The sequence below is a fragment of the Dama dama genome, chromosome 10 (genome assembly GCF_033118175.1).
Source record: "Dama dama isolate Ldn47 chromosome 10, ASM3311817v1, whole genome shotgun sequence".
Lineage (NCBI taxonomy): Eukaryota > Metazoa > Chordata > Mammalia > Artiodactyla > Cervidae > Dama > Dama dama.
In genome coordinates this window covers 41,108,353-41,131,213 of record NC_083690.1, presented here as the reverse complement: position 1 = coordinate 41,131,213, position 22,861 = coordinate 41,108,353, and the positions used below count along the sequence as shown (strand labels likewise).

Genomic DNA, 22,861 nt, shown 5'->3' with positions numbered 1-22,861 from the left:
GTGGTCACACCGCACGTCTTCCCACCCATCTTGTTCAGAAACGCCACTCCATCTGTAGCTTTTCCTTGACGGGAAGCACCCTTCCCTTCCCACACCCACCTTCCCCAACTCCATCTTTGTGATCTCAGGGCTCGGTCCTGAAAGCCCATCTCGAGAGGTTCCCACCTGCAGGCCTTGCTCACAAGCCAGGCTGAGGACCGTGCTTTTGGTCTAGTGACCACTCCGACACCCAAACACCACCTCTGCCCATCTCTGGCCTCACGGTCCAAGCAAGGACAGACGGAGGCTCCCAATTACAGGAGGGAAGGGCCTGAAGGACAGTCAGAATCAGTTTTTGGGCTGAAAGCGACTGGCAAGGGGTCTCGCCCCGGGCTCTGTCTCACACAAGAGGGGCTTGGCCTGCGAGGACCTGAGTGCAGAGCGGGGCAGAGCGGGGGGCAGGCCTCTCCTCGGGCGGCCGCCCCACCGGTCCAGGGGTTTCTGCACTGACGGCTGGCTGGTCTTAAGGAGGCAGAAAAGCAAACACAGCTTTACTTAGAACCAACAACAGGAAAGACACTGGCCCAAAGAAGGGCAACCATCTCACTCTGGTTAGCTGCTGCTAAGTTGCTTCAGTCTTGTCTGACTCTGCGACCCCATAGACGGCAGCCCACCAGGCTCCCCTGTCCCTGGGATTCTCCAGGCAAGAACACTGGAGTGGGTTGCCCATTTCCTTCTCCAGTGCATGAAAGTGAAAAGTGAAAATGAAGTCGCTCAGTTGTGTCCGACTCTTAGCGACCCCATGGACTGCAGCCCACCAGGCTCCTCCATCCATGGGATTTTCTAGGCAAGAGTACCTGAGTGGGTTGCCATTGCTTTCTCTGCACTCTGGTTAGAGCTGAGAATAAAAATCAAAGTCATGAAGCTCGGACTGCACGGCCGGTGGTCACCAACCCTGGACTAGGCTCCAGACCCAGCTCGCAGGTCGCCGTGCGGGACCAGACCCCTGACGCGACTACGCGGCCCGGCTCCCGGGAGTCTGGCAGCTCTTTCAGCATCAACCTCAGAAGGCCAGCCGCCCTCGTGTGAAACCCAGACAAAGTGCACTTACCGGGAGTGGCCGCAGGGCAGGGTGGAGAGGAGGGGGCCCTGGGGGGTGGCCGGGCTGGCCTTTCGGGAACCGTGGCAGTGGTGGGTCCGGGACCGGGGGCGCTGGGGAGAGAGAGACACCTGCTGGCTCGGACCTCACACAGGCCAGCCCCAGGCCAGCCGCTGGGGGTCCAGCACCGCAGCCAGCATAGCTGGCTGGCGCCCAATGGGCCCGGGTCCTGAGAGGGGGGCTGCAGGAGGCCTCAGACGTGCCCTCCACTTCCCAGCCTGGGCCCCGACCCAAGCTCGGCCCCTGGCCTGCAGTCAATGCCTCTCGGGCGAGTGGACGGCTGTGGGGCTCTGAGCCTTGCAGCGGCAGGTCCAGCAGGAAGGGAGCCGTGGACAACGGTGAGGGTGGGTGAGGGGAGGCTCTGACAACACCCATGGCTTCCTGAGCACGGCTCAGGTCACGCTCTCCTCCAGGATGGGGCAGGGTCTCAGGACAGGCTGCAGCCAGTCTGCAAACCAGTGGCTCCCAGAGCCGCACAGAATCTATTGCTTCCAGTGGGAGGAAACGGTTCCAGGAAGGCCTCCTCTGAGGACGGGAGCCTGGGGCCCCCAGCAGTGAGAGGGTCCCTCACCCTGTGCCGCCCTGGAGGGCAGCCTCCCTGTGGTGTCCGGGCACCGGGGCCTGCAGGGGGACCGGCCTGTGCCTCCCTGGAGGGCAGCCTCCCCGTGGTGTCCGGGCACCGGGGCCTGCAGGGGGACCAACCTGTACCTGGCCCGGGCCAGGTGTGCCCGGAAGGCAGACTGGATGATGGTGACGGCCTCTTCCTGCCATGAGTCTCCCTCGGCCTGGACAGCAGGGCTCGGGACGCGGGGCTTGGGCGAGTCCTGGGGCGCAGTGACGGGGGGAGAGAACCATCTGAGATCCCGGCCCCCTCCCGCGTGGTGAGGGCTGTCACCCCCGACCCTCAGCAATCTGATTCAGGAGGTTCCCCTCGTTACTAACTATCTCATTAGCGTTTTCCTAACTGAGGTTAATTCCTAAGACTATAGAGAGCCTTAAAAATGTCTTGTGGTTCACAGGGTGGGGGTGCTCCAACCCCAGCTTAAGCCTGTCTTGACCCTGCAGTGGAGACGGTACTCCATGTCCCAGCACCTCCACACAACTCAGCTCCTGAACTCCATCCTGCTAGGTGCCCGGGGGCAGGGCCAGGGGCACATCCAGGGCAAGGCAGGATGCCGGGGCCTGGAGACACCGCTCTTGCCCTGTTTTGTTTTTTGGATGTGGACCAATTTTAAAGTCTTTATTGAATCCGTTACAATACTGCTTCTGTTTTCTGTGTTTTGGCCACAAGGCATGGGGGGTCTCAGCTCCCCGACCAGGGATTGAACCCGCATCCCCGGCTTTGGAAGGTGGCGTCTTAACCACAGGACCGCCAGGGAGGTCCCAGCGCTTGTCGGTGGATGGAGTGTGAGACGAGATGGCGAGGGAGAGAGAGAGGACTCGGGTCCAAGTGCGGCCCCGAGGGTACCTGGGTGGGCGGGCTCGGCACCCTGGGGGGTTCCGAGACACACGCTCTGTTGGACAACAGCCTCGCCCGAGCTAGATGCCCCCGGAAAGCCGCCTGCAGCACAGTAGCCGCCTGGCAAGAGAGAGACAGACAGACAGAGGTCAGTTTCCCTGAAGACGGGAGGGTCCCGAAGGAGGGGCCCCAACAGCAGAGAAGACGCCTCACTTCCTCCTGCCCTGAGGCTCCTGCTCCCTCACTCGCCAGCGGCCTCCCCCAGCCGGAAACACGCTCATTCTCCAGGGAGAACCGGCCTGGACGCCGGATCCCACGGTAAAGCGAATCCTGGAATACAAACGAATCGTCGGCTAAAGGCTCTCCTGTTTCACCGCTAAAGTGAATCCGTATTGTACACCCAGTTATGTTTGCATGCCGCGGTAGTTATTCCATTTCGTATACTTTATTCTGTGTGCATCTTCGTGGTCAAGCAGGGTAGAGCGTGACCTCACACTATCGCCAAGGAGTTAATTATCCTTTAACCTTGCCCTTGAGCGCTTTTCCCTAGAAACTTGCGCGGACGCTCTGGGCTGGGTTTCAGGAGCGGCGCTGTCATTTCGAGGATCCTGCTTCTAGCCCCGGTCAGCAACAGCACAGCCCGAGGATGGGCCTGCAGCCCTTGTGAGGCTCGGGAGAGTGGCAGCCTCCGTGCCCGTGTCCCGGGCACGCCCCGGCTCTCCCCTTCCCGGCGGGCTCCACTCGTGACAACTCTGCCCGGGTGCCCTTCCTCTCCTCCCGGTCCGGCGAGGCCTCTCCTCCTCAAGGTCCCCTGCAGGGACGCCCCGGCCGGGCAGGCAGGACCGGTGGCCCCACAGCGCTGAGGGCGCGCCCTGAACCCACCTTCCAGCCTCGACTGGCCTGCCTTACGGTCCGTGTTCCGAGGGCCCTCAGCTTGCGGACGCAGAACTGAGGTCCACACGAGTGTGCTGAGAGAATGCTGTGAGTGAGATGGAAGCGTGAAATCACCCACGCACCGATTGGATGCTAACAGCACTCACGTGTTTCAACTCGGTGTTAGGGTCTGGCCTGATTTCATGAAGATGGGGACCCCCCCCTCCCCCCTCCCCCATAGGCAGTGGAACCAAAGTAAAAACATATGTTTTGGAAATTGGTGAAATAAAACTTGCTTACTTCATCCAGAAGAGCCCTTTCTTTCTGAAATAGAGAGAAAAGTGATGAGTTAACATGAGGGTGGGTTTTTTCACAGTGCCGTGTCTGTTTCTTGACCCTACCCTTCCCCCATCCCCACCAAGGTGCCGGCCTCCCTGACTCCCTGGGAGCCAGACACGCCTGCAACAGCAAGGGCAAAGTGGGCGGCCATAGTCAGGATGGCAAATCACTGCGGAAAACGAGGCCTGGTGGGGGCGTCTGCCATGAAGTGACTCACGGGGACCTGCTGTGACGGGGCTCTCTGAGGCTCTGGACGAGGGAGCCCCCGCAGTTAGAGCCGCCCTAGCACAGGCTGCCCTCCCTGGAGGACACGCTAACCCTAACCCATGCAGGCTCTGGGTCCCTGGTTTCCGAGCCTCAACAGTCTTCAGAATCTCAGGGGCAAATGTCTCAGGTGCAGCCATGGTCCTGTGGTTTGCAGCATGTCCTTATTCAGAGAAGATACACACAGAAGCCTCATAACATCTAAAACTTACTTGCAAATGACTCTAGGAAAAAAACAGCATGTGTGGAAAATAATTATGACTAAATGTTAACTCTTGTTGAATTGAGGTGGTGGGCAAGAATCAGTACATCACTGACTTCTTTCAACTTGCTGTGTCTTTACACTTCCATAATAACAGTTGGGAAGAAATGACGATAAGCCTCCACTGGCCACTTTCTGGAGCTAAGAGTTTATGATGTTCAGGCAAGAGGAGAACTCTGGTTTTGCTTGTCCGGCTGGGGGAATGGGGGCTGAGCTTCGTTTCATAAACTGGTGGGCTCCCGTAGGGCGCTCCACCGTCAGAGAGCCCCTGCCCTCTCCGCGGGCCTCGTGGGGGCTGAGGAGAAGCCGCCCCCCAGGGCTCCGGTCCGCAGTCCAGGCTGCCCCCGCTCACGGGCACCAGCGCGGGCCCACGGCCCCTCTGTCCTGGCCACCTCCTCCCCTACAGAGCAGCCTCTCCCTGCCCCTAACAAGACGCAGTCCCGGGAGCCCCGGGGAAGGTCAGGAACACACACCTGGGGGAGAGGATGTGCCTGGAGCCAGGGTCCCTGGGACCCAGGGACCCAGCCCGCCACTGCGCAAGTCCTCCAGGGGGTGACAGAGCCTCCAGACCTGCCGCTGCCCCCCCCAGCCCCCACGTGCCTCCAGGCACGCCTCCCTCCCGCCCCTCCACGCCTACACTCTGCCTCCCGCCAGCGGACGGACCCAGGCAGGGACCCAGTTGTTGTCGGCGTGAGCGGGTGGAGCAGGGGCCCGGGCCGCTCACCTGGTACTGGTAGCCCCTCCACCTGCGCTGCAGGACCCTGGCGGCCGCGTCTCTCCTCCCCTCTGGGCAGGTGGAGGGGGGCCGGGAGGAGCCCCCCTGGCTCTTGTCCGGCTCAGCGTCCGGCTGGGAGGGGCTGGCAGTGGGGCTGGGAGGCTGGGGCTCTTCCCAGGTCTGCAGGAAATTCAAGGTGAGAAGGATGAGCTCTGGGGGGGCGGGGTGGGCAGAGAAGATGCCTATTGGGTGGGCGGCGGCAGGCTATGAGAACACCGGAGACGCTTGTCAGACCAGACTCTCTAATTTAGAGGGGAAACTGTGTCCACGCTGCTCAGCGGGCCAGATGACAGAAAGTCTGCAGAAACAACATCTCCTCTAGTGTACAAGGTGAACCCGGCCTACGTGAGCTCTGTAAACTGGTGGGAGCGTCTCCCGTGAGGACGGGAGGCGGCTGGCCCCGTGGTATCACCCAGGCAACCGAACGCCCTGTCCAGGCTCAGCGCATCCGTGCACGAGTCATCTGCCTCTTGGGGGTCCTTTTACAGTCTTCCTTCTAGGGTAGTACTAGATTACGTAGGTCGGACTTCTGAGATAAAAGGCAAGATCCCTAGCTTGGTTTTTAAGGTGGAAAAGAATCAAGAACTACTATCATGATCATAAAAATCGCACTCATTTCTACTATTTTAGGGTCCACATTTATCATCTATAGGGACACCTCTCCGTAAACAGAAAAACATTTGGACTTTCTCACGGGAAGACCACAGGCTCTGTGCAGACACGGGCTTCTCAGCGGAGAAGTCCGTGGGGAGAGACGATACAGTAGGTGGTAGGATGAACTGACCGTCGGTTAGTCCAGAAGCCCAGGACTCAATGCGCACCATTCACAGAAACCAACAGTGATGGTAAGACTGGATTGTCACCGCTGGCTTCGGGAGAAACCGCGGGTGTAGGAACAAGTGGAACCCCGGCGCGTCAGCTCAGGGTCCCGCCGCTCCCCGTGCTGGGCAGGAGGTGAAAACACAGGCGGCCTCACCTCGGGGGCCACCGCCACGGCCTCATCTTCCTCTTCCTTCTTACTTCCTTCCAGTTCCCGAAACTTCCTGGTCAGTGCTTGAAGCTCCTCTCTAAGGAGAGAAGGGAGAGGACCTCGTGCCTGCCGTGACGCTGTGTCAGCGTCTGCGTGTGACGGCGGGGGGCGGGCACCAATCCACGTGGGCGCCCGGCCAGCACCCAATGCCCCGGGGACCACGCAGGAGATCCCCGGACCCCACGGCCGCACACGGGATGGGCTGAGGTGACCGACGACCAGGTGATAAACGGCGGGAACGGAGGGAGACACAACTCATGTCCTGGCCACAGATCTCAAAGGTAAGGCAAACACAGTTCTTCACCACGCACCCGCCCACTCTGATTCAATTCTAGGCTTCTGACAAAATCTAGTCACGTTTATTCTGAAAATAATATTTTTTTTTTCCTTTCAGTAATCTGTGTCTTACTAATTATTCTGAGCACCAAACATTTCTGCTTGGATTTCTAATCTACGTGTGGGGGCCTCTGTTACTGAGATAAACTCACTTCTTTAAAGTGCGCAGTTAAGTGGATTTTCAGTCACAATGTGCAAACGTCATCACTGCCTAATTCCAGGACATTTCCGGCCCCTAAAAAGGAGCGCTTTAACCTGCCTGCCACGCCCCCACCCCCCCATCCGACCCCCCCAGCAACCAGCATCCTCTGTCTTCTCGAAGAATCCGCCCACTCTGGGTATTTCCGAATCAGTCTGTCTGAAAGCGACTCCGCCTGCCTCTTTCGCGGGCATGACGTTTTTGAGGCTGGCCCATGTTACAGCCGGGTCAGGCCTCATTCCTCTCTAAGGATGTACTTCAGTGTTTTAATGTGATGGACAGTTGCCTTGTTTCCACTTTTTGTCTCCTGAGTCTTATCCTGACCAGGGTGTGGAATCCGGGCATGTTCTGAGGCTGCCCAGGAGGATGTGCTGGAGGAGGGGAGTCATGATGCCCAAGAGCCAACACCAGCCTGATCGTGAGGGGCCTCTCCCTGGAGGCAGCAGCAAGGCCATGAAAGACGGCAGGAGAGCCGTGTGACCAGGCTGCAGCGTCCCGAGAGCCGCTCTGGGCCGCGGGCAGTGGGGCGGGGCGGGGGCGTGCCTCAGGGGCAGGCAGGGACAGCCTGGCACCCGTGGCCTCCTGACCCTCACCCGCTCACCTCAACACCTTCTCTCTCTCTCTTCTCTCCCTCTCTCCCTCCTTCACGCTTTCCAGCTCCTTCTCCAGCTCAGCCTTCGTCTGCAGCAGCTGCTTCACCTCCAAACTGAACAGGGAACCAGAGACATCTCAGCGTCATCGAAACAGAGGTTCACAGAGACGGGGTCACCGGAGCAGGGGGAGCGCTCAGGAAAACCAGCGGGTCCAGCCTCCTCACTTCTGCGGAGACGAGGATGCAGACAGGCCCTTCCGTGTGAGGAGCAGCCCGGGCCACCTCCGCTCAGCGCTTTACCCAGCACCCGCCTGTGCCAGCGGCGGTCGGGAGCAGGGCGGCCGGACGAGGCGCAGGCCCTGCTCTCGCGGGCGGGCATCACCGACCCGGGGACAGGCCTCAACCAGCGGTCACACTGTTCGGTGACCGACCTGCACTGAGATGAGGGCTCCCGGGACTGGCAGTGGACTCGATGGAGGTGCAGCCTGAGCCAGGGACGGGGGTCCCCCCGGCCTTTCCCCCCAAGCTCTCACGTGCCCCACAGGTGACACGTGGCCAAGAACGTGGCTTCAAAATGTTCCACAGCTCACTGAGGTGGTGATCTCACACGGATGAGATACACGCATGGGTCACATCCTAAGGGCCCAGTGAGTAGAGGCTACTATCATGTCATGCGATGGCTGAGATCATCAGAGATGCTCTTCACTGTGCAAAAGAAAGTGAAAGTCGCTCAGTCGTGCCGGACTCTTTGCGACCCCGTGGGCTATAAGGTCCATAGAATTCTCCAGGCCAGAGTACTGGAGTGGGTAGCTGTTCCCTTCTCCAGGGGATCTTCCCAACCCAGGGATCGAACCCAGATCTCCTGCATTGCAGGCGGATTCTTTACCAGCTGAGCCACAAGCAAAATGGCTCCTAATGTTTATAAAGAACCTAGCGCATGGATGCACTGTTAGACTTACGCTGCCTTCTGCTGTGAACTGAAGACCTAAACGTGCACATGAATTGGGTGTGGTGGGGGGGCGGGTCTCAGTAGACAAAGCCGGGTTCAGGAGATCTGGGCGGGGCCCAAGGGTCCCCACCTTTAAGGGGCCCTGTGTGACGCTGGCTCCCCGGCCGCTGTGCTCTGAGCAGCAGGGCCTGAGAAACAGCACCTCAGAACTGCAGCCGGAGAAGCCACAGGGAACAAGAGGAGACAGGCGTGTCTTCCGTGGGTTACAGACCCAGACGCGAGAGAACAAAGAGGAAATAAGCCTGACCTCGAGGCTCCGCCATCCACACGCTCACAGTCGCTCTGACAACTCCAGAATCCTCAGCACCAGGGTCTTTTCTGATGCATGGATTAGACGTCATGAACAGAGCACGGAATCTTTAAACCCCTGTGTGTGAGCTCTGACGGACGGCCAACATTTTACACAGACCAATCAAAGTAAGTTCTTCTCTAAGAAAGAATTTGGAAAGCCCTCTGGAATTTTGTGTAAGATTTCAATGGCACTGCCCACGCGTTTGATGATGTAATAGGCCAGTGAGTGTCTCCTTGTACCACCGAAGCTGTCCTCGCCTCATGGGTAAACCGTCAGAAGTTTAATAACGGCGTACAAAGGCCTGTGTGACGGCCGCTACGCGCTGCGCCTCCCCAGACCCAGGAGCAGCTCCGCTGCAGCGACTGCACGTGTCAGTGGGCGCGGCCCCCCGAACCCCCACCCCGGCCCCCCCACGTCCCCCAGGAGGTGCGGCACCCCCCCCGGAGGCGGGCCACCTACTCTCTCTCCTGCAGCTGGCCGTGCAGGGCGTCCCGCTCGCCCGTCAGGCTCTGCACCGCTCCACGCAGACGCTCGCGCTCCTGCAGGTGCACCGTGGGGCTGGACGCCGAGGGGCTCAGGGAGGTCGACCTCACCCCCTCTGAAGCCTGGGGCTTGGGGCTTTCCATCGAACTGAGTTTCTGGAGGTGACACAGGCATCTGTTAGATGTTATTTCTGATTTTTACTTTCCTAGAAAAGAGACAACGGCCAGAGAGAACCTCCTCCCAGCGAGGGGGTGGGAAAAGCTCTGCATGTGACCCGAGAAGCCTGGGACGCTGCCTGGGGACAGGGCAGTTCCGGAGTCCTGGGGGCGACGGCAGGGGGTGAACCCCCACCCCATCACTCTCCCCCTCCGGAGTGGGAAGCGTGCAGACCCAGCCGGCTCGGGGCGGGCGCTGTAGCAGCTGGAGAAGGTGAGCCCAGTCTGCCCCTCCCTGCGCTCGCTCAACCGCTGTCCCCGGGATGTCTGCAAGGTTCTGTCCCAGGCTATTGCCTGGGAAGTGCTGCGGCATGCGGTGTGACCATGCCTTACTGTCTGTGACACAGGCGTCTCATCTAGACCCTAAGAGTCTCCTCTGGCCAGCTCGTCCCGTGTGCGGCCGTCCCTGGGCACAGACGTGCCCTGATGTCCCCCGCTGTGTCCCGGGAGCGAGGCTCCTTCCGCCCGCTTCCTGGGAGCTGCCCCCTTGTACAGGCAGAGCCGGGCAGGTAGGGGCCCACCACTCACTTTCTCCAGCTCTGCGATCCGCCGGACCAGCCGGGGCTTGCTCCAGTCCGCGTAGCCTGCTGGGACAATGGGATTTGAGGGATACACCTCCACAGCTGTCGGACGGGCCCCTTCGGCTGGGACCTCCTGGCTGGGGCACGGCCAGACAGCTCCCCTCCAGGGGGGGCCCTAGTCCGGGACCCCTGGTGCCCGCGCGGCTCCGCGGTGACGGCTGCTCCTTTCAGCTCCCCTGCGCAACCTCTCCCGACTCCCCCACCCGCCGGGACGGCCCTGCTCCGGCTCACCAGCGGGCCCGCGGCCGATCCTAAGCCCACCTGGGCCCTCGTCCTCCAGGGCCCCTCCACCCAGCTCTGCGGGCGCTCGGTGCCCACTACCCACCCAGAGGCTCCGCTGCCCCCGCCCCTGCTCGTGGGCTGGGCGTCTGTCCCCTGGCCTGGTTGAGTCCCGGGTTCGACCCTCCCTCCGGGGCCCCGCGCTGACTCACCCGTGTGCCTGACCCCCACTGGGCCCTCGACCGCAGCCGCAGCCTCCCCCCGTGTGCCCCTCTGTCCTGCTCAGACCAAGGCCATGACCCTGACCCCTCGGCCTGCACAGGCTGCAGCCAGTCCTCACGCGCACCTGGAACGCAGCCACCTCCCGCCACCGCGGGGCCCCCGGGCCAGGCCCCCAGCAGCCCCAAGAGGACCCTGCGGAATGCTGTCCTCGCGGCCCCGTTTCCTGCGTGGCCTCCACTCAGCACAGGAGCGGGGGGTCCTCTCCCCTCTGCGCAAACCTGCTGCCCTCTGGGTGGCCTTCAGGGCCATGTCCTCCGTCAGCCCCCGCTTCCAGGGGCTGGGCTCGCTGGCTGCCTCACACTGCCAGACTCACTCAGGGCTCTGTGCCCGCTGCCCAGAGGGCCCCTCCCGGCCGTGGGCACGGCTGCCCCCAGCCCCCTTATCTGCCCCTTCCCCAGCGCTATTACCATAGGCCAGCCCTCCCTCCCCTGCACGCGCCTCCACGGCTCTACCCGGGGTCCAGGACCATGCTTGGCACATGGCAGGCTGGTGACACGGGGCAGCGCTGCCCAGGCAGGAGGACAGGCCCAGCCTCTCCCACGGCCTCCACCCCGCGACCGGGCCCCCTCCCACGTGCCCCGCCCCCGGGGCCCGGGCAGGCACCCGTGATCTTGGAGGTGGTGGGGGAGTTGCTGAGCACGCGGTCCAGGTCTTCCTTCAGGCTCTGGTTCTCCTCCATGAGCTCCTGGACGCTCCGGGACAAGCTCAGCAGGGCACTGCCCATTTTCTTCTGCCTTTTAAGGCCCACTTTCTTCTCCACCGGAGGCCTAGGAGCAACCAGACCCAGCGGGTAAGGCTCGGGTCCTGAGCTGGCCTAACACACATCCCGAGTGAGGGGCAGGCGCTCGGCGGCCTGGGCGCTCAGGGTGTCCTGGGCACGATGTGCGCAGTTCACGGTGAAGGCTGACTGCGAACCCCAGGCCGGTGGACTGTCACCCCGGACAGACGTCCACTCTTCTCACAGGCACGCCCGTGTAACACAGGACCGCGTCCAGCCGTCAGCGACAGACGGAGCAGCGTCCCCAGAAGCGCCGTGGAGGGTCCCCGTCCCTCCTGCTCCGTCAGGCCTGTCCTTGGACAGCTGTTCCGATTGCGCCTCCTCCTCCGCAAAGTCCAAAGCACGGTCGATGCCGGGTGGTTACAGACTCCTCATTTGCGAAGTCGTCTGCTCACTAAATTGTCTCTGTGAGCCCCGGGCCGACGCCTGTGGTGTCTCGTGGTCCCCCGTGGCCACCCAGGATGGAAAGGGGGAGGCTCTGCATCTCGGGGAGCCCGCTCCCGGCAGCGGGACAGGCGTTGCCGGCGTCTGCTCTCAGTGGGGTGGACCACAAGCTCTTCCGCGTTTCGGGGCCGACTTCACCACTTTCCCCAGCCCCCCACAGCGGAGTCTGTTGTCGGGAGGAGCTGAGACGCAGCTCTGGGAGGGACCCCATGTGTCAGGGGTCCCTCAGGCTCGAGCCGAGGTGGGTTGAGGGCTCAGGGCTCGTGAGCTAAGAGCAGGCACTCGGTGAGGCACCTTTAGACAGAAACACGGGGAGGCGGGCTGTGTGCTGGCCGGCTGATGGGAAAGCTGACCAGAGGTGTCGGGATGGAGCCCGTGCTTCCCCAGGGGTGGCGGGCCGTCACTCGCCAGTTCAGACCCGAGGACACGTTGCAGAACATAATGCCTGTAAGTCCTCTGGCCCCCTCTCCTGCCTCCCTTTAAGCTACTGGGGGAAGGAAAAGGGAAGACCGAGCCTGCACATTGTGAAGGCTTCACTGTTGTAGCTGTTGTTTAGTCGCTCCGTCGCGTCTGACTCTTCGCGACCCCGTGGACTGTAGCCCGCCAGGCTCCTCTGTCCAAGGGATTCTCCAGGCGAGAATACTGGAGTGGGTTGCCATGCCCTCCTCCAGGGGATCTTCCCAACCCAGGGATTGAACCCACATCTCCTGCATTGGCAGGCGGTTCTCTAGCACTGAGCCACCTGGAAGCCCAGGTGATTCACGGCGGAGGCCGGTGACATGACTGAATCTGTGACAAGGGACCCCTCCTTCCCTGACCTGCTGAGAGCCTGACATCATTGCGGACAGGACAGGGGAAGACGTATGTGGTGAGGAAACGCCCCGTCTCTCCCAGCAAACATACTTGGCAAGACGAACCTGTACTCGGTCCTAAATGTCTTCCTAAAAGGAAGATCTGCTTTGAGAAAAGAGTGTTTTCTGCTTCTAAGCTGGAAGCTGTGAGGTAGGACCACCAGTGGAAGCCCAGAGCACTGACCACGCTGCCAGGGGTCAGAGGTGGCAATGTGAGGGGGCATCCGGACACCCACAGGGGGGAACCGAGCGCTCGGGGCTCAAGCGGCAGCTAGAGGCCCCAGGCCCAGGGTGGGGTCCGCGCTCCCCAGGAGCGCCCCTACTCTGCCAGCCACTGAACACGCAGACAGCGCACAGAGCCGGGCTCCCAGACAGACGGACAGACAGACAGAGGGTCGCACCTCTTCCCTGTTGTCTCGGAGCTTGCGAGGAGACCATGGAGACGGTGAATCTGCAAACACCAAGTTAAAACGTGGTTAACACCAACCGAGCGCCAAGGAGACTGTCCTCTGGAAAAGCGAGTCTCCATGTCGGCCCGGCGGCGGGAAGTTAGCACTAAGTTGCTGATTCGTGTTCCGGTCAAGACGAACTAGAAGGGGAGGGTCCCACACTGCAGCCGGGCCATCGCCCAGCTCGGCCACTGCCCGCGCCCCCCAGCCCTGAGCCCAGCCCCTGCCCGGGCAGGGGGACACGCACCTCCTCGTAGTACGTCTCCATGGCGATCCGCATCTCCTCCAGACTCGTGGTCTTCACGTCAGTCTGCAGTTTGCTGAGAACCCAAGGTCAGAGTTAATGTGGCAGTGTCATCGTCGCTGGGCAGCGCCCGACGAGGGGAAGGGAAAGCCGCTCAGTCCTGTCCGACTCTGCGACCCCACGGACTATACAGACCATGGGATTCTCCAGGCCAGAGTACTGGAGGGGGCCTTTCCCTTCTCCAGGGGATCTTCCCAACCCAGGTCCCCCACCTTGTAGACAGACTCTTTACCAGCTGAGACACCCCAGGAGCCCAAGAATACTGGAGTGGGTAGCCGATCCCTTCTCCAGTGGATCTTCCCGACCCAGGGATCGAACCGGAGTCTCCTGCATTGCAGATGGATTCTGTACCAGCTGAGCCACCGGGGAAGTCTGAAGGGCCTTCAGCTGGTGGGTGGCTTGCACAAGACCCACCAGAGGACTGTCACACCCACAGGCCCTTCCAGTTGGACCAGCCACCCTCCAGGGTGAGGTAAAAGGCCTCCCTCCGGGGGATATTCTTTGCTAATAAGACCTTGTCTTTAAAAACTGGAGTAATTGTGAAGAAAGGCCTCAGGGTTAGAAAGGACAAGTGGTCTTTGGGGAAGGTGGGGGAATGATAATTTTTTAAAGGAAAGAGAACCATTTTTTTTTCCTCCTTGTACTGTCCATATAACTCTCCTCATTCTCAACACTTAACAGACTCCAGAAAAAAGGCTGTATAGAGAAATGAAGGTAAAGTTACTAATACAGTTTAGGACTCTGAAACAGAATAAATCAGCAAATAATAAAGTCTTTTTAAAGCTGATGAGTCCAGCGAGAAACAAAGGAAGACGGGATCTATTGTATAAAGAGGATATTCGGGGCAACAAAAAGTGAAAACTCAGGTTTCCTTAAATAAACTCACACACACCAGGAAAGCCTCCCCTCTGGGATAAAAGAGCAGGAAAGAAATCTGCAGCTGCTCTGAAAACAGCACAGGGCCATGCGTGATGTGAGAGGCAGCCTGGGGAGGTGTCCAGGCAGTAAGAGCTTGTCTCTAGTCCATGAAGTCAACACTGGAGATAAGACGAGATCACAGGAGGTGGAGAGAAGGCGCGTCTTCAAAGAAACGGGAGCGAGAAGAGAGGGGAGGAGAACACTGCTCCTCCGTGGCATCTGGAAGAGGCCACTGCTCAAGCTTTGGTGACAAGCGAGGCCGGGACGTGGGCGCGGGAGGGGCGGGACAGTAGGCGCGGATGCTGGGCTGGGAGCAGGACGGGTGTGCGTGCGCCCAGCTGGCCCCCCGGGCAGGGCCCCCGGCCCCCCAGGCCCCGTACTTGATCATGTTGTCCTTCTCCTTGCACTGCTGCTCCAGCTTGAGGACCCTCTGCTTCAGCCCGTTGATCACCTGCCGGGGGACCACGACAGTCAAGCTGACCGACGGGAGACCACACCCTGGCCTCCAGGGCCACGGCCTCCCCCACCTCACCATGCCCGGCCTGGGGCGGGGTCCCCTGCCCATTCCCTGGGAGTGTCTGCACAGCCTCCTGCCAGGGCGCGTTCCTGCCGAGCTGTACCCCCCATTCGATCGCCAGCGTCTCTTCTAGACTCCAAGCAGGGGGGCAGGGGGGCGGGGGCCAGGTGCTCCCCTCCACAGAGGGCGCCACCCTCGGGAGGAGGGACGGGACACCGCACCGCCTCAGGCACCAGGCACGGACGCCCCAAGCCCAGCGGCCCAGGGCAGCCCCACCCCCAGCATGTGCCCCCGGGCAGCTTGACTGGGGTCCTGGGGAGGCCTCTCCGCCTCAGCGCTTCCTGTTCTCTGCTCACACGGCGCTTTGGGAGATGACACCCTGCGTCCCCGAAAGGACGTGCCTTTCTTTTTGAAGAGTCAAACACGTTTCAACTGGGTTTTAAGGTGACTTTTAGTTACACTACCGATACACGGGCACATTTACCCTTTGAGCTTATCCCTGTCAACTAACTATCGTCACCAGCATAAGGCGTACTCACTCTCCAGACCTCATTACGCACATGCGCACGCGTATGCACACCTACTGCAATGGCGGTGTTTTGCTGTTGTTTACATAAATGGTAACCCCACGCATACCATTCTGCAAACTGCTTCTCACTTTACAAACCGTCGTGGAGACCTAACCCTACTTGTTCCTACAGATCTGCATTATTCCTCCAAGGTATGAACGTACAGCGTAGTTACCTGTTCTACTGATGGACACTGAGTTCGTAACCCACTATCGCTTTCACAGAAACCCCAGCCAGCCCTCCTCGTGCACGCGGGAAGGTGTTTCTGGAGGGCAGACAGTTCGAGCAGAAACGTTCAGTCACAGCCACTTTGAAGGGTGATTTGGCAAAGGGCAGCAGAACGAAAGTGGCACATATCCATGATCTAGAATTTCTACTTTTAATCAACTTTAATTAAAAAAGAAAAAAAAAAACCCCAGAATTATCTGACGGTCCAGTGGTGAGGACGTGGTGCTTCCACTGCAGGGGACACAGGTTCAGTCGCTGGTCAGGGAACTAACATCCCACAGGCCTCAAGGTGCAGTTAAAAAAAAAAGAAATTCTGAGGATCAAAGCAGCGGGATGCTAATTTGAATGGCTCCTCCATCTCCCTCCCAAACTGGGCAGCTGGAAATATCTGTGTGCAAACAGCCTTTTGTACTGGATTTTTTTTCTCAAGACATAATCCTAAAGAGAGCATCATTAGGACGTCCCTGACAGTCCGGTGGTTTGGACTCTGTGCTCCCAATGCAGGGGGCACCGGTTCGATCCCTGGTTGGGGCACTAAGACCCCGCATGCTGCCCGGCACGGCCACAAGCATCACTAGACAAGTGGGGAGCGCAGCGTCACAAACGCTGGCCGGCACGGTCACACCACCCCAGCCGTCAAAGCCTACGGTCGCTCACCGCGAACCCAGTTTGGGACAAATCTCTTAACCCCAGTTTCCTGGTTTTAAACCTGGGGATTGAAGTCCCGACTGCAAAAAGATCAGCAAGAGTCTCTACACGGGCAAACTGTACAGTGTTTGATGAGTCGCCGGCATGCATGTGAGCGTTTCCTCTGCGCTGTCCCAGGCAGAGAGCCAGGAGCGTCGTCTGTTCACTGCACGATGCTTCTTTTCTTTAGACACGGCTGTAGATTCTTTGCATCTTCTGGATAAAAACTGTTTTACTGATCAGTCATGCCCCCCCCCCCCACCCACCCATTATACGGATCCATTTTCAATTGTAGTCGTATGGGTTTTCACTATAAAATTTAAGTTTATGTTATCAAACCCATTAATCGCATCATGACTGTGATTTTCTGCTCAAGAATCTCAGAAGTGAATTGCATCTCAGATTTTTTTTAAACGTTCTTCCTTGACTCATGTGACGTTTACTGTGACTCATCTTTCTCTGACTGTGTGTTTATTCCCACAGCATTAATCACGTAATGGCTCCATTTTCCATAATTCTGTTTTGTCCAGTGGGTTACGTACTGTCACACAATGAACAAGAAGGGTCTGCACGCGCTTTAAGGCCCTAACTCTGCTCCTGCTTTGATTCCTTCTTAAATCAGCATCGTGGGTTGGGCCCGAGGTGTCCTCTGAGGTGTGGCGGGGCAAGTCCCCGCCGTGACTGCCTTCTCCTGCTGTGTGTTTTTGCCCTTGCAATCAGCTTGCTCAGCCCGCCTCCTGCTCCCACTAAGAGCCCCCGCGCTGTCGTCGTGTAAGCCCCACCGCTCCATGGAGGAGGGTTTTAGGAATGCCTTCCGCACGCCTGTTACTACTTCTGAGTGCCTCAGAGAGAAGGCACGTCTCTAAAGGCTGTTTTGAAGATAAGATTTCAGCGGACAGATGAGCTGCGCTGCTGGAGATTATACTCACCCAGCCAGTATCAGGCCTTTTGTCCGCCAGAGTCCGAACAAAATCCGGGCCCTGTGGTAAGCAGATTGGGAGATGAAGACAAGGTACGCTGGGCCTCCCCCGCCGGGGATGCCTGCATCCGGCACCGCGTCCGGGGCCCCGCACTTACTCGGGACGCGTCCAGAAGCTGCTCGATCTGCCGGTCCTTTCTGCTGTTTTCCTCTTCGAGGCGCCGGAGCTTCGTTCTCATCAGATCCACATCACTCTTTTGCATGTTTAACGACTGAAGGAAAGAAGGACCACACACACACACACACACACACACACACACACCGTGCACAGACATCCGGGTGAAACACGCAGATGGAGAGGAGTGTTAAAAGCTGTCTGGCTCCCGAGCAGGGCGCTGTGTGTGCAGAGGGTGAGGATGGTCTGGACGTTACCGTGGACGTTACTGGGGCTGGAGGGCAGACACCCCTTTAGGTGCAGGGCGACCCAAGCAACCAGGAACCCCGCCCCCTAGAATGCCAATAGCGCCCCTGCTGCAGATGAACGCTGCTCCACAAATGACGCGGCCGGTGGCAGCTCTGGGGGCGCCACGGGAGTGGTCTATACGTCACAAACTGTCACGGGCTAACATCTACTCAAGACTCATCCACACCTAAGGCTCAGCTGGCCAGAGTGCTGGTGCCCACACGTTTATCTGTGGGTGGATTTCCCACCCATCTGCGGTGAGTTTAGAAGGAAGACTATCAATTTTTCATAAAACTAAGTTTATTCACTTTTTACAACTATCCTGTATTTTGAAATGATGTCCTTCCTATTACGCCAGACACGTGTGGCCCTTTGAGGCAACGCTCACGGGAGGGGACTTCTAACAGCCTCACTTGAGGAAACTTTCTCCTGGTCTGTGGAACCCCATGGCTGGGAAAGTGTCAGGTTAAGTTAGCGCATGTGAGCCTCGTCCAGAAATGCCTACGGGGTCAGCCAGCGCTGGAGCTGACCAGCTTCCAGCACAGCCTGCACCCGAATTAGCCAGTCGTCTCGGAGACGTCCTGTCAAGGAGCTCTGAGCGTCAGAACAGACCCGGCCCGGCCGCTGGAGAGACAGTCGGGCGTCCACCCACTGCGGGCAGCCGGGAAAGCTGGCCAGCGGCTGCAGCCGGCGAGAGAGATGCCTGGCCCTCGGGGCCCATTTCGTGAATTAGTCAGTTAACGCCCAGTCACTGGGAAAGACGAGAAACCCGATAACAGGAATTCTGCTCCCAGGAATACCCGCCCTGCTCAGCACAGCTAAGACCCCTGCACTGAAGCTCTCTCGTGGGTTACTGCCTCGAACCCTCACAACACCCCATGAAGCTGCACTTATGACCCTCCCCATTTCCAACAGGAAATTGAGACTCGCTTGCCAGAGAAAAACCACCCCGTGCCCCTGCCCCCAGGGCAGCAGACTGCTGAAGATAAACCCTCCGCTCGGAAGGGAAGAGGAGGCCTGAGCGCTTGGAATCAGGAAGTGTGATTCCACCCAGGAGGAACCCAAGCAGCGCTTCTGGCCCCAAGAAGGCTCCCCCGAGTGTCGCCGTGAGGACTCAGGGCTCCCAGTAACCTCCCCCGGTGAGGACTCTGCAGCTCCCACAAGAGGGCTGCCGTGTACGGGGACCCTCGCCCGGCGCCCCTCGGACAAGGTGGCTTCCAGGCTCGCGTGTGCTCTGGGCACGACGGCCGCCAACACCCTGCTTGACCTCGTGCTGGACAGGTCCTGGCTTTACTGGTGGTGGGGGAGGGAGCGGCAGACTGTGAACAGGCGTCATGGACGGAAAGCGGCCCCCCGAGTCTCTGGGCGGCACCAGGAGCCGTGCGGGGCACAGAGACGGCCGAGGCGTAGGGGGGACGAGACGGGGACAAGGACACCGCTCATCTCGGGGCAGTCTGTGCTCCGGGGAGAGGCAGCGTGGGTTATGCAAACGGAGCCGCGGCCCCAGGAGGCAGACGACCTTGATGAACATTCTGGTTCTGCTACTGGTAAACCCTGGATAGACTACGAAGCTCTCTGAGCCTCAAGGCCATCACCTCTCTCATGGGGCGCATGTAGAGACAGAGCCACTGAGAGCAGGCCCGTGAAATGCCATGAATGCCAAAGGAAAACGCAAACGGGAAGTTACTGATCACAATGACAGCCAAAGACTCATCCTCACGCCAGGGCTCGGGGCACAAAAGGCCCTGAGCTGACCTCGTCCTCCGGGGAGACGCAGAGCTCTCTGGCTGACGGCTGTCCAGGCCCCTTCACCACTGGCGGGTGGCCCTCCGGGAGCCAGCATCTCCCAGCTGCTCAGGCGCCCGGCCAGGGCTTAAACTCAGTGTCCCCCTACAACCCCTGCTCTTCCCATGGGACACACCCCGGCTCAGGTGCCGCCGCCTGCCCTCGTTACCAAGGGCTCTCCCCGCTTGACAGCCGCAGAGGACGGGCGGGAACTCTACCTTCTTCAGCTCAATGATCTCGTCATACATGTCCTCCTTCTCTCGGTAGATGAGGGTCCCCGGAACGTAACCTGCAGGGAGACACACAGCCTCTGAAAAGAAGGAACGCTAGACTATACCTTAAGGGAAACCTGGAGGTTAATAAAATTATCCTTTTTTAAAAAAAAAAAAAGAATAAAAAAGAGCAAATATATTTCAACATTTTTAACCTGATCATGGTCTTTCCCCAGAAGTAAGAAAACCCAAACAGGTATTGATCTGGAAAGAAGCAGCAAAAGAAAACTACAAGGAAAAGACTTATTTACACTCAGGATTAAAGGAGAGCTGTTGTTGCTAAGTTGCTAAGTCGTGTCCAGCTCTTTTGCGATCCCAAGGACTGTAGCCCGCCAGGCTCCTCTGTCCATGGGATTCTCCAAGTGAGAATACTGGAGTGGGCTGCCATGCCCTCCTCCAGGGGACCTTCCTGGTCGAACCTGGGCCTCCCGCGCTGGCAGGCAGGCTCTCTACCACTGAGCCGCCAGGGAAGCCCATGTGTTCATCTATAAAAGGATCAAAGGAGGGAGTCGGAAAGAAGAGCCGTGTCTTGACACGTGACGCAGCAAACAAACTAACAGTCACAAACACACAGCCGCATCACCGTGCGGATGCTGCGCCCGCCTGGCGTCCGACGCTGCACAGGGCCCGCCGCTCTCTGGTTCAGCGTGGTCCCTAACGGGGACGGGACTCTAAAGCACGTAAGCCTGGAGCGGCAATGCCGGCCGGCAGAGCTGCGGGGACCATCCCAGGCACCGGGACAAGGGTTCTCGGGGCTTCCCACGGGGCCGACGGGAAGGCAGGGGGCGCTGGGGAGGCGGCGTGTGGACTCGGGCGGGACAGGAGGACAGGAATGTGACACCAGCCCACCCTTCTCTGTGAGATTTGGGCTGTCTGTCATCCCTGCAGCTTTCATTTCTAAGATGGTTTATACAACCCGTTTTGCTACGACTCCAGGGAGGCACGCACCACGGAAGCCGGGGACGACGTCTCCCTCCACAGCAGGAGAGCTACCCTCCAGGAGGCAGCAGGGACCTTCAGGGTCACTGTCCTCAGGATGTTCGGTGGACGCCTGCCGGGAGGCCCACCCCTCACTCCGCAGAGCACCCCCAGTCCCCACGCCCGGCCTTGCAGCCGTCCTCAGTCGCGGCCATGTCACCGCGGTGAGCTCACCGTGGCTGGCAGAACGCCTGAGGTTTGACCTCTTCATTCTCAAGGCTTCGGTCACAAAGTCGGGGGCGCTGCTGGGGAGGTGGGTCCAGGCACGCCCCAAGGTGAGGTCTGAAGTCAGGGCTGGGGTCAGACTGCCTGGTTTGAACGTGCACGGTTTTAACGAGACAGGTGTGAGCAGACACAACAGACGGCCCTGCCTCTAGTAACCAGGCTCGGGGGGTTGAAGGAAGCTCACGGGACCCGTGGGGGGTGAGCAATGCTCAGCCACCGGCCCCAAGATCAGCAGAGCCCTCCCTGCGGCGCCTGCCCACTTCCAGGCTGTGCGTGTGCCCAGCACATCCCCTTCCAAGCTGCCGGCGTCGCCTCGACCGGCTCACACGGCTCCCAAAGCTGGGAGGAGCCGCCCTGGCCCACCACTGCCAGCCCCGCTCAGACAGGCCGAGACCCGCAGAGCAGACGTCGTGACCACACACGCAGAGTAAAAGCCTCAAGGCGCCGCGTCCTTGAGAAGGTCAAAAACGGTGTCGTTCAGACAAGGCGTATTCAAAGCTCTATGTCGTCAGCACCTGTGACATCCCAGGCGCTGCTCGTGAGCAGGAGGGGTCTATTTCCGAGGGGTGACTGCGTACCTTGCTTGGAGCTTCCCAGACACAGCTTCTGGGGGGTTAAGGACATCCGGCCCCCGAGAGGCATGCTCGCCACGGTCCTCAGAGATCTCCAGGAGGCCACCTTCCTCGGTTTAGAGTGATAAGGTGACTCTAGAAAGACAGCACACGGTTTTAGGGGTACAGAACACCGTGCTCCCCACAACACCTGTGCTTCAGAAAGACAAAGTATTCACAACCGCCCAGATGAACACATTCTGGCAAAAATAAAAAATACGATTATGTTTATATACTCAATTTGTTTATTAAATTTTATTATAAAGAAGTAACTGGAATTGATTTTAAAATATGAACCTAAAGTTGTACCCATATTACAGTATTTAATTTCCCATTCCCCCCACCCAGGGCATTTTTTATTTTGTCACCAAAACAAAGGAAAGGTTTTAAAATTATATTTTAATCTGGAATTTTGCTTCTTCATGTAAAATATAGATTGTGCAAATTTATGCAAAACCAAGTTGTTCATAAACCATGCTTATATTTCTTAAATACCAAAGCAATTTATATCTATAGAAGGTCCTGAGATTCTAAATCTAATACATTTAGTTTTTAAGATTTCTAAGATTTTTCCATGGCTTCAGAATTAATGGAAAATTCCCCTTTAACATTTAGGATGTGGGAATAAAGACACATTGGGCCCTGAGAGTTTCCATTCACCCGGGACCGCCGTGCTCACTCCCAGGGTATTCGGAAGGCCTTCCATTTATGCAGGTATATTAGTGATTGGAAAAAAACCCCACACACGACATTTCCCTCCTAACTGTATGAGGTTTATCAATAAATAGTGAGAATTCCACAATACGCATGCCCATGGATAAGACTGCGAAGAAGAGGGACTCAGCTGGTGGAGACCCTGCAGGTGGCCCATGCTGCGGAAGCGGTGATCGGGGAGGGGCCAGGAACCTCGCCTCCTGGGAGCAGGGTGGAGACTGAGAACCTCAGCACGAGGGGAGCCACGAACGCCGTGGACCCAGAGGGGGCAGCTGCCGCCAAGTCGCCAAGTCGTGTCCGACTCTGAGACCCCATGGGCTGTAGCCTGCCAGGCTTCCCTCTCCTGGAGTTTGCTCAAATTCATGTCCACTGAGTCGGTGATGCTCTCTAACCATCTCATCTTCTGCCACCCCCTTCTCCACCTGCCCTCAACCTTTCCCAGCATCTGGTCTTTGCCCGTGAGTCAGCTCTTGTTATCAGATGGCCGGTACTGGGCAGTAGAGACACATTTATGGAGTGAACAGGACAGCCCGGATTCCTGCTGTCATGGCTCAGAAATCAGACAGGCGTACACCTATTACGGGAGTGTTAGGAGCTTGGGATTGGGGGGGCCGGGGGAGGGGACACAGTGCACCCTGCAGTGAGTGGGGGTCTGGGATCAGCCCTGGTACCTGGACAGGTGTCCAGCGTGGCTGGGGGAGGGCCCGGGGGCTTGGGGGAGGGAGGCAGAGCCTCTGGGGGAAAGCACCTCTCTGGCGGTTTTGATGCTTTGGGGGTTCTGGCTATCCTAAATTATTCGAA

General features: G+C 58.8%; 1 protein-coding gene across 2 annotated transcripts in view; it reads right to left on the bottom strand.

The window, feature by feature from the left end:
• The window catches only part of IQCE (IQ motif containing E), a 41,255-nt gene that overhangs the window by 6,181 nt on the left and 12,213 nt on the right, over positions 1-22,861 (bottom strand). Inside the window, exons 4-21 of one of the 2 annotated variants that reach the window (XM_061153786.1) lie at positions 21,314-21,442; positions 19,479-19,549; positions 17,171-17,284; positions 17,023-17,073; positions 14,473-14,543; positions 13,118-13,190; positions 12,823-12,872; positions 10,952-11,115; positions 9,795-9,853; positions 9,028-9,206; positions 7,277-7,381; positions 6,087-6,177; positions 5,060-5,230; positions 3,771-3,794; positions 2,811-2,927; positions 2,607-2,717; positions 1,841-1,962; positions 1,091-1,191 (exon numbers count right to left, since the gene is read on the bottom strand). In XM_061153786.1, coding sequence (XP_061009769.1) covers positions 1,091-1,191; positions 1,841-1,962; positions 2,607-2,717; positions 2,811-2,927; positions 3,771-3,794; positions 5,060-5,230; positions 6,087-6,177; positions 7,277-7,381; positions 9,028-9,206; positions 9,795-9,853; positions 10,952-11,115; positions 12,823-12,872; positions 13,118-13,190; positions 14,473-14,543; positions 17,023-17,073; positions 17,171-17,284; positions 19,479-19,549; positions 21,314-21,442 — 1,803 coding nt within the window. The remainder of the gene's footprint in view (positions 1-1,090; positions 1,192-1,840; positions 1,963-2,606; positions 2,718-2,810; positions 2,928-3,770; positions 3,795-5,059; positions 5,231-6,086; positions 6,178-7,276; positions 7,382-9,027; positions 9,207-9,794; positions 9,854-10,951; positions 11,116-12,822; positions 12,873-13,117; positions 13,191-14,472; positions 14,544-17,022; positions 17,074-17,170; positions 17,285-19,478; positions 19,550-21,313; positions 21,443-22,861) is intronic. The other variant, XM_061153785.1, reaches the window with a different exon arrangement.